Source organism: Contarinia nasturtii, unplaced genomic scaffold, assembly GCF_009176525.2.
Source record: "Contarinia nasturtii isolate CC-2019 unplaced genomic scaffold, AAFC_CNas_1.1 Cnas_scaffold_1240, whole genome shotgun sequence".
Taxonomy (NCBI): domain Eukaryota; kingdom Metazoa; phylum Arthropoda; class Insecta; order Diptera; family Cecidomyiidae; genus Contarinia; species Contarinia nasturtii.
Genome location: NW_022198581.1, coordinates 4489669 through 4501108, shown reverse-complemented (window position 1 = coordinate 4501108; position 11440 = coordinate 4489669). Strand labels below are relative to the sequence as shown.

At 35.1% G+C, this 11440-nt stretch overlaps 2 protein-coding genes across 7 annotated transcripts in view; both read left to right on the top strand.

Moving 5' to 3' along the window:
* Positions 1-6053: 6053 nt before the first annotated feature.
* LOC116345044 (enhancer of split mbeta protein-like) lies at positions 6054-7212 on the top strand. Its single transcript, XM_031774075.1, has one exon. It carries the CDS (start codon positions 6397-6399, stop codon positions 7057-7059), a length of 663 nt encoding a protein of 220 aa, XP_031629935.1. The 5' UTR covers positions 6054-6396; the 3' UTR covers positions 7060-7212.
* Positions 7213-9811: 2599 nt separating this feature from the next.
* LOC116345429 (catenin delta-2) overlaps positions 9812-11440 on the top strand; it is a 20263-nt gene continuing 18634 nt past the window's right edge. For 5 of the 6 annotated variants that reach the window (XM_031774790.1, XM_031774788.1, XM_031774789.1 and 2 more), the window contains exon 1: positions 10104-11173. The gene's annotated coding sequence lies outside the window, so the exon portion shown is untranslated. The other variant, XM_031774786.1, reaches the window with a different exon arrangement.

Sequence of the window (11440 nt, the reverse complement as noted above, 5' to 3'; positions counted from 1 at the left end):
GCCATTTCATACGGAAGCACGTGAATGTTATTTGCGAAAAAAATAATAATCTTGAACTATTGTGCCGGTAACCTAATCTAAGATTTTTGTAAATCAACATCACACATCGAAACGAGATTGGTTTTTTTGCGTACCGCTTATGATGATGAAGAAAAGACGTAAAGATTGTTAAGTACTTGCCATTAAAAAAAATGATATCAAAATAAAACAGACGAATCATATGCACAACCAACAGCACAGCAATACCGCACCCGAACCACACACACAAATTATTATAAAGCAGTTACTATTGGCAATGCCAACAGGAAGTATGAAGCGTGCACGAATCTCTTGTTGACCCATTAGCATACATAATCGCCGTTCAATGATATTATTCCGTTTGGCAGCTCGCGCTTTAAATAAGTACAAGAGGCGAAGAGAATAACATCAACAACAACAGCAGCAGCAGCAGCACCAGCAACAGTAACAGTGAATATATATATTTATGAATTAACATAGACACTGTATACGTGTATCTCATTTCGTTGATTTGATAATGCACACATAAATTTCACGTGTGGCCCATGCCATTGCCCGGAAGATATATGTATGTATTATTTTCGTCATCGCGGTATTGATGGTTGGTGGGTGCGATAGACTGAGATTTTGACAAACGAAAAAACGAAATAAAATATGTGTCGGTAGGTTGGATGCTAGACAGTCCGAAAAAAAAATGAAATTAAAAACAAGCTTGACAAACGGCAATCACCAAATGAAATTCTCAACGCAAATTGTTTGGAAAACCTTGATTTAATAACGTTTTAGCACTAGCACGACACATTTTTTGTTCCTCTTCATCATCACTACTCTATTCTTCCTTCCTTTTTCAGTGTTTGTTTTTTTTTCGCTTCTTATATCAGTCTAAAATCCAACCAAGTGTCTATTTACGTGCGTTTCGGTACGTATCATTTATTTAGCAATGCTAAATGTTTCATTTTTTAGCAATGCTAAATGTTTCATTTAACATCGTGTACCTTATTATCGTATATGTAAGTTGAAATCACATTTAAATTGGATGAATTGAGCTCAGTTCAAAATCACACCTCATTTGAGGTGTTTCAATTTCATTCGACGACATCATTTTCGAGAGATCTTTGACATTCGTGTAAATGCTTCATATCTTTCCAGGTAGATTCAATCAAATGCGCGATAAAGTTTTTTGTTTTAAATTTCGTTCAGGAATAACAATAAAAATGCCGTCAGTTTTTATTGCGGTGCGCTTCATGTATTTGCCGCATTGATCATCACAAATTGGCTTGGAATTGCTGTGTGTGTATGTTTTGAATGGGTTTTTATTTATTAAGTTGATGATGTTTTTGATCTTTGAAAAACACCGGCATAAATGAAAGAACGAAAGTGTTTGTGCGCCATAAATATATTTGCGCGATATTTGACCATGCACATTTATTGACATAGATCACGAGTTGATTGCCGCCGCTGACATTGACCACTTATGTTTTTTTTTTCTTCGGTGTAAACGTGTATGTGTGTTTGTTTTTCTCTTTCGATGGAATTGGTTTTGGTCAGTGACAGGTTCAGTTTGGCATGCGAGCGCACACTCTATCATTATTGTTATGCTAATAAAGCAACTGAATTCGTCGTTCAAATTGAACCATCAGCATGAATGATTGATCTAATGAGATGCTAAATATCGTGCCATTGATCCAAATTGATTTGTTTAAAGAGTGACAAATCAAAACTAGATCTCTCTCTTTCTCTCTCTCTTTCAATGGCTTAAAAAACGCTCTTTCAATGGCTTCTACACCTGAATAAGTTTAAAGTCTAAGAATATTCTACAAAATGACAAATTGTTCGATTATAAAAAAAGAACAAATGTTGGTTTTAAATTTGGAGATTAGCAAATGTCACTTTTACACTGAAACCCAACGAGCTTTGTTTTCGTCTCGGGCGCAAATTCAACGCCAAACAGATTGAACGAGCGCAACACAGAAAAGATCCATACACACATATCAAACAAAACAGTCAACAAATTATGAATCGTGTTCACAGCAGTGTTTCTTTTTCTCTTTCTTTCTGCGTTCATCTTCTTCTTTATTTCTTATGTATGCACTGTTAATGAACCGCGATAACTCGCGTCCATATAACAAAACCGAAAAAAAAAACAAAATACAAATTTGAAGAGCAGAAGAAAAAAAGAAACACACAAAAAGGCACATAATAGCCAAAAGAACCAACATCGAAGCGCGGTGAATAAGCGCTAAACTCACAATAGTACCTCACCTCATATATTATTATTGTTATATGAAATACTGCGCAAAACATACCACAACAACAAATTAACTGCTTTAGCCTTTTGAAAAATATTAGCTTTTTCGAAACTATTGCGTCGACTTATGGCATCGTGTATATTTGTTTTGGTTTGTGATGCATAATTTCAAGCCGAGACGCGTATGAACCAAACTATCTGATCTATAGATTGTTTACAGTGCGCGCGCTCTGTCTCTCTCTCTCTCTCTGTGTGTGTGCATGTCTCGCTCTTTCAATGCACAAGAACAGTAATTGAATTATTGAACTTGGCCATATAATGCTCTGGGATATGGCTGAGTAATTGCGCTCGTTCAACCAAACCCATGAATGGAAAAGAATTGAATGCTCGTTTGTCTGTTTTTTCTTTCATCTTCTTCAAATCCTCAGAATAGAAATATAAACATGTAAATGAGATCGCAGAGGTGATGAGAAAAACCGAAAAAAACACACTTTGGCCATTCAATATGGTGTATGGCCACATAAAAGAAGGTCGAAGCCGTACACCAACAACAATTCATCAACGGATTTTTGTAAACATGAAACAAACTTCATTTTTTTCTCGCGTCCATTACAAACTCAACACAACAAATAATAGTATACAATTGAAAACGTTCCTGTTTTTTTTTTATTTCGACATGATTAACGGCCAGTTACTCTAACAAATTTAAACTATCTCATATAAAGTTTAATATTCAGTGTTGTTTAACGTTAATATGATTTAATAGAATTAGATTTAGGTTGTGAGAAATGAATTTCGGGCATTTTGGTTATTCATTCTTTTTCCGGTGAATTTTAAACCACACTTTCCCAGAGAAGGAAAAGCCAAACAAAAAATGCATAATTTCTTTGAAAAGTGCGTCGACACATTTAAATATGCGATTTTGTGTTTAAACTGAATCATTTGATCTTCAAATAAATGAGTTTCTTCATCATTTGTTTCCGAAATAAAAAAAATTTATGAATAAAACTTGAGTTCATGGCGATCTGATGTATGCCGAAATTGCTTAATTTCACTTCTTTCCCGGTTAGTGTGACAAATCTACTTCCATGACAATATTAACATATTGAAAAATTTCATTGACAAACCAAACATTCAAAATGTGTCATCGAAAGGAATAACCGGTGTTTAAAAAACTATTTGCATAATTCAGCGAAAAAAAAATTGGTCTGTTATTCATCGTGCTGATGTATGAGCTGTAGTTTAAAACGCCGTCCATTTCCTCTGGCCGCGACAAACAGTCGAGTAGTCAGTATGAGTTGCAGTAACAAAAATTTCTTTGTATAAATAGCAATTACGAAAAGTGTTATGAGAGCGTGCATAGACGCGACTTCATTGCCATAATACAATAAAAAAATATTGGCCTCTGTTTGAACGAGTCAGAGAGAGAGAGAGAGAGAGAGAGAGAGAGTAAGCGCGCGCGCTCGATCGTTTGTTGTGCATTCATTGAGTGTATGTTCATTCTATGGTTTTTTTCGCATTTCATTCGAATTTACTTAACAATATCATAAATGGTGTGTAGAGAGACACGAGTGTGCTGAGCACGCTGCTACATTCCCATGCATCGTTCTGAGGCATGAGAACGAATTAATATCCGTCGTCGTCATCATCCACGTCTCGATCATAGCACTTTTCTACTATGTACTGTGTTTCATTCGTTGTTTTCGTCTATTCGTTGTGAATTGGAAAATGGTGGATAAAAAGAAAAGAATGAATCGATTGGTGTGTGCGCCGATGAACGTTCGCGCGCTACTCACTCGAGCGATTCGTGTGCGCAAAGGGGACATTTAAATCGCTTGCTTGAAAATTATATATATATATGTGTGTGTGTTTTTTTTTGTTATTGTTTCCGTTTTACATATGCACTACTTCGGTCTAACAAAATGAAATGCCAATGCACAAAAGAGAATATGAAAGATTAAGAAAAAATCATAACAGCATCGCATAGAAAAGAATATGGTGTCCTAATCGACAATGATTAATCACATCATCAAAACGAACTTCTTCTTCTTCGTCGTCGTTCTTCTTGAACTTCTATCCCAGGTAATTTAGATAATTATGCGTACAGAAAACATTTCGATCGGAATGGATAAGAACAAGAGAAAAAATCATGGGGCGCTAGCTTCATTGATGATTTACGGTCGATGCAATCACTAAAAGTAGACTACGCATGCCATTCGATTGGTATGCAATGCGAAATAGATGCGTTCTAATTACGATGACTTGTGCGCGACATCAACCAAGTAAACAACTGTTCAACTAGCACGGTTAGCTAACACATCGTAATTACAATCTCAATAGATTCAAAGCGGTGTACGCTCAGATGGTATCAGATCTATCTATTGATAAATAAAGCTGCAGCTTTCATGCAGCAAAATAAATGCAAAAATGCATCATTGATAATATCGTCATTTCTTAAATCATGCCAGCGCAATCGATGCTACAATAACATATGCATAACGTTTTTCAATGAACAAAAGTATTTACGTTTAAAATTTGCCCAAAAAACGTTAAGTTTGACAAAAGAAAAACTGCGTCAAATTAGCAACTTTAAAACCAAAAAAAAAAAAAAAATCGGAAAATTCATTTCTGTTTTCATTCAATACGTCGGACATTTTTTGGACAATTTTTTACAGTTTTCATTAAAATCGGTGCCTTAATACGGTAACTAGAATCATATTTATTAGATAATATAGCGGTGTATTGAGCATTGGGACGTTCAGAAAATAATTATAACAAAATGAAAATTGAAGGGAGAGAAATGATAAAAAATTGTGCGCGGCGAGTGCGATATAAAAAAATGTGAAGCAAAAAAAAAACATACGGAGAGATAAGGAAGGCGACGATGATGATGATGAGAGGAAGATGAGAACTAAAAAACAATCAAAGTTCCCTTTTTTACACAATTTATATGCATGTTGTGTTATATAATGTTGTCAAGTTCGATTCATAGCCAAAGAGCCATACAATCAAATGCTGAGCGACAAAATGCACTACACTCTAGAACTCTTGCTATAGTAGAAAAGCATCAGATTGAATGAAATAAAAGGAAGAGAATAAAAAAAACACAAACGATGCAAGAAATACAATAAAGCAAAAGAATGAACGCGAAAAATGAAAAAAAAAAAATGTTCACTCGGTTCAAATGAAAGCAATCATCATGCCATTGCATTGAATATGTGTATTCTTTTCTTGATTCAAACGTTCTTTTCTTAATGTTCAAATCGTAACGATCCCTCTTTCTCGTACATATACTCTACGAACGATTTCTTAGTATATTTCTTCTTTCCTTTTCGTTGCGCACACTTTGTTCGCATTCCGAACACGCAAATGTGGTAGCATGCGATCATGGGAGAGACTCTATGAGCAAAGAAAGACCCTATAGAACACAGAGTGAAATGAAAAAGAAGAAGAAAAAAAATAACAAAAATTGATGAAGAGAAGAAGAAACGAGCGCATACGTGTTTGCATGTATTATGCCATTCCATACACACATTCTCTGTTCATACGAGAGCGCACACACTGAACCTATCGTTGTTGCTGCTGCTGTTGCTGCTGTCGTCGTTTGTATCGTCTCTCACTCACTTCAAACGTACGTATACTTTATGTACATATATAAAACGGCAGCTGCAACGGCAAAATCACAGGTGGCCGACTCGTGTGGGAAATATACTCTGCAGTAGTTTCCCACGAGTTGTGAATACCACGGACTTGGTATAAAAGCGGGTCGTACAGCGATGGTTAACTTATTCTGAGTTCAGCTCTCGTTCAGTAAACATTAAACGAAGAAACGAAAAAATATAAATTTGTTTCAACAACAGCAATATATTTTGTTTGACTTTGGAATTTTTTCGTTCTCGATTTGAGTCTTAGCAACAATAAAAAGAAGTTTTTTTTTCTGGTTTTTTTTTTGGTGATAACAAGCAAATAAAAGTAAACGTTGCCACAAAGTTTTACGTCAATCAATAATAAAACGTAAACAAATAAAGTGAAAAGTGTCGATATTCAGCGAATTTTCTGAAGTATTTTTTTTTTCTGGCGAAAAAGTTTTTGTTTCGAAAAGAGAAGAAAAAAAATTAAATTACATCAAAATGGTTTACGCAACAGCAGTTCAACAACAAAGTGTCATCGTTAAAGGACAAAAAGCGGGCAATTTGGCATCGCTTGAACCACTATCGCGCACCTACCAATATCGCAAAGTGATGAAACCAATGTTGGAGCGAAAACGTCGTGCACGCATCAATCGTTGTTTGGATGAATTAAAAGAATTAATGGTGACCGCATTGCAAGCCGAAGGTGAAAATGTATCGAAATTGGAAAAGGCCGACATCCTCGAATTGACCGTTCGTCATTTGCATAAATTGAAGCGTCAACAACGTTTGGCCGCCAGTCCAGTCATCGAAGCCGATCGTTTCCGTGCCGGTTTCACACAAGCCGCCAATGAAGTATCACGCGTTTTGGCCAGCACACCAAATGTTGATGTATCATTGGGCAAACGTATTATGTCACATTTGGGACATCGCATCAACGATCTCGATAAAGTGCAACCGTTATCAATTCATGTTGGTCAAACAATCTATTCGCCAGCATCATCACCCTGCAGCGAAAGCCAATATGCAATGCCATTGACACCATCATCATCACGATCATCAAACAGCACATCACCCTCACCAAGACCAAATGACTACACCACAAATATTCATCAAGGTCTCCTCAAAGTAGCACAAAAAGAATGCTGGCAACCATGGAAATGAATCAGCCTATTCGAATAATGAGAGATAAAAAAAAATCACACATTGATTCTTCCATTAGCTATTAAGAGTTAAACATTTTCATTCATTTTAAATCAAGAAGATAAAAAAAACACATAATAATATTGATCTCGTAATAATTAATTAGAAAGAAAATACAAAAAATGAAAATAATATGAAAACATTGAAATTGTTAAATTGAACAGAGAGAAAAAGCTTTAAATAGTTTTTAAGTATGTGATATTATAAATTGTAAGATATAATTGAGAATGATAAAACAGTAAAGAAAATAACAAACAGATGAAATATCTGAATTATAAATGAAAAACATATGGTCTTTTAATTCTTCAAATATTTTTCTTCTTTCTAGCGTTTTTGTTCTATATAGCTTCTAAACACAAATTTTATCTTTGCATATTTTAGCGATTTTTCAGCTTTTTACGTAATGAAAATAAGCGGTTCTGATGACTTGGTTCAGAATAAAATGATGTTAGTGATGTTTGTTTTTTTTTTAAAGCAGACATCATTGACGTATCATACCGCATTTTCAATTCGTTGCCATTTAAACTTTGAGCGATAAAAATACAACTACTTGTTGTTTTCTTATTATTCATTCGAAACTATAGTCAATGCCGTAGACGAATTCAAAATCAATGTAAAAATAACGATCACAAAACAGCACAATACGAACACAGAAAACAAATGATGAGAGTGTCCGTTAGTTGTTTTGCACGTGAACTTGATTGGCGTTTATGAAATAACAAATCTCGAAGTGACATTGAAATCGTCGATTATTATTATCGCTCCCAAAATGTTGTATTATTGTCTCTTCTTCCTAGCGCATGCAATAACATATATAGAGGAAGGAAGTTTTAACGAGAAAAAAAAAGTGAAAATTGGGTGAACGAAAACAACATTTTGTTCTCAAATTAAGTACGCATCATTTCGAGGTCAACAACCATTCAACACCAACAACAAGCAATAGCACCCAACAAAAATTGGGCTTATTTCGCGATGTCGCCAAAAAATCGCATTTCAAGCATTTAGCATCTAAAGACCTAGTCACACATATTTATTGTTAATTTCATTGTTGCCATTTTCAGGGCTACCCATGCACCGACGACAAAAAAAAACAGTATTCAACGAATGGTCATTTCCATACGTTAAAAAAAAGAGTACGAATCGATGCGAAAATCAACATCATGGTTAAAACAGTGACACGTGACAAACTCACTGTCGAAACTCATATACTACATGATTACTGCTATATTTGAATGGGTGTAGTTATTAATTTGGCAAATTCAATTCGACTTACTAATTGATCGATCGATGAGAGGTGAATGTTTTATACAACGTACAATACCGAATATTGAACTTAAATGAAATGGTGCAGCTGTTATTATTGTCGGACTGATGCTTCCATCTATGCATGTTTGAAACTGAAACCAATGCGATTGTCTTACCAGAAAATAAAAGCGTTAAACACACTCCATTTACAACGGCTTTTCAATTCAAAAAACAACCGAAGCCAAGCCAAGAGTCAAGACAACGACCAAAGTTTCAGGCGCATAGTCACACAATTTGAAGTACTAGAAACATGGTTGCTGTCTCAACTGAAAAGCTCGCAAAGCATTCAAACGTTGTCGACAAATATGGTAATGCAGATTTATCATAATATTATTACCGTATTACCGAGCATTGCACAATATTTTCGACAAAATAAATCACAGCCGATTTTTTTAAAATCTATATTTCATTGAAAGTTATTAAGATTTTTAAATTTAAAATTGATCATAAATTTCCATAAAATATTTTCCATGTTAATTTTCATTAGATCGAATCGTTCCAAAGAACAAGAAACGAAAAGGAACCCATTCAATTACCGAAAATATTAGAATGGATGATGTTTTGGTTGTATCGTTTCATGCAAAAACAATGGTTAAATCGAATGCCAACACACCAATACACATGAGTGTACGCACCCAAAAACCACCACATAGAAAGGCTGCCACAAAGGAGAAATAAAATAACAGAGGGATAGGATATATGAAGCGAGATATAAATACACACATGCGAGTGGTAAATTCGATGAAAATCACCGACACATCACTATCTCATTCTCTTTCAATTCTCAATCCACACACGAATATACGTTTTTATATGGAAAAATCGTCATACGGATTGAATTTTACGGTGCCGTCGCCCACAAGTGTATACACATATCCATTCTATAATCCAAAGAGAGAAGAAATAAACAGAAGACGAGAAAAAAAAGAATATGGAAGAAGAACGGCACACATATATTCACGGTCAATACAATACAGGAGTGTTTCAGGCCGGAGAATGGTAAATCATAGTTGAACCGAGCCCTGTCTGCGTGTATGAATATGTTGAACCACACTCTGCACTTGTATAGTGTGTTTGTTTGTGAATTGACAATAGCGGCGGCAGCAGCAGTAAAATCAGTAACAGAGACGACGACGGCAGCAGCGACAACGATGACTGTGTGTGCATGTTGGATTCGATGAAATTTCTTTCGTACACACGGCAAACACAATGCTTTCCGTTGCCGTCATCATCGTAGTCAAATCAGGTGTATGATGGTGTTGGTGTTTGGTCAATTGAATTTCCAAATCGGTTCAACACCCATACACATACATAAGGCGTCTCGACATTTCTACATACACAACGCAACGCCGACAATCGGACGTTTTGTATTGCATTGTGTGTATTATACATATGAACAACAACAAAAGGAATATATTCGATTTGAAGCACTGTTGTATATCCACGGCATACTATAAATGGAATACCAGAAGAACGAAACACAAACACATGCTCACATACATTGTACAGATCTATGAAACGCACCAACATTCAAATTCAAAATGGCGTCATCAATCTGCTTTAGGTTTGGTGATTTTGTGTGTGTCGCTTCATAATATAACCCAATTTTTTTGTGTAAATTTATGTTTCGAATATTCCGTACAAATATTATACATTTATTTTATCGTCAAATTTAAAATAGAAATATTAAACGTGTGAGTGCAAAATTGTTTTCGATTTTATGTTGTATTGTTTGCAAACAACACTTGAATAAAACAATAACCGAACTCAAAATACGAACCGTAGAGAGAAAAAAAATTGTTTATCAAAAGGCCAAGCAACCAATTAGCAGCCGCACGAAATATTTGTTACATATGAGTGACTGCAATTTTAGTTTTGTTTTTGTTATGTGAACGATAGCCAGCTAAAGAGTGGACGAGAAGAAGAAAGAATTCTGTTCGGCATATTATTAGTTTATTAAATGCAATTATTAATACGGAACGATCTCACTTCAAAAATCCATTTTCATTGAATCGATTGCAATTTGGAGAAACCGACAGTGCAACAAACATTTCAATGTGTATATTTTTTTGTGTTTTATGAGAAAGTTCATTGGGTGTTGAACAACAACAGAAAAAAAAACGCAAACGAATTTTTCACTTGTGCATTTCAAAACTGTTGTACAGGAAGTTACGGAGTAGGAAAGAGCAAGAGACCGAACGAGCGAACGAATGAACGAAGGAGGAAGAGAGAGAGTGTGTGTGTATACGGTGTGGTTCAATCAAAAGTAAAAACATTCCAATTTTTGCCTTTATCCAAACCGAACGATACAGCATTAACCGCGGTCAAGTCAAAATAACAATAACAACAACGAACATCTAACGCTTGACGACAAGAGCTAAAAGTTTCGGACCAAAAAAAGTATCAGGAATATGGAAGCAAAATTCAATTAAATGATCAGTGCAGTGGAATACACCTTCACCTAAACAAGACGAATAAAAAAGAACAGCACCGATTTGTCAATAAAGTGTACGCGTGCAAGAGAGATAGCGAGTGATGTGAGGTCTAAAGAATGTGAATGCACGTAGATTTAAAAACAAAAAAACAAAATATGTATATCTGTGTATAAATCAGCAAATAAAAAAGTAGTCAAGTGCGGACAAAAAAAAGTTGACGCAAAATAGCAAACATCAAAATACAGTCAGTTTAAAGAAGAGAGGACGTGCATTGATTTTTTTTTGTTGTTGTTTCTGTCAAACAAAGGGCGATATTACAAAAAAAGACATACACGGTAATTGTTCAATTCTTTCTGGTGACTTTTGATGTATGATTGTTTATGAATGCTTGGCTTTGGATGTGTCTTTTCAAATAATTCCTAATTGCATCATTCAAATGAGTGATAGAAGAGTTTGCATAGAGAGGAAGAGATGAACACACAGAGAAAACACACCACAAATTACTTTGATTGGAAAAAGAAAAGAGACATCTCATTCGAATGGAAATGGATTGAGAGTGTGTGTGTGTGTGTGTGTGTGTGTGTGTGTGTGTGTGTGTGTGT

What these genes read in the sequence shown, in the direction of transcription:
- LOC116345044 (XM_031774075.1), top strand. Translation starts at nt 6,397, where the DNA reads ATGGTTTACGCAACAGCAGTTCAACAACAAAGTGTCATCGTTAAAGGA.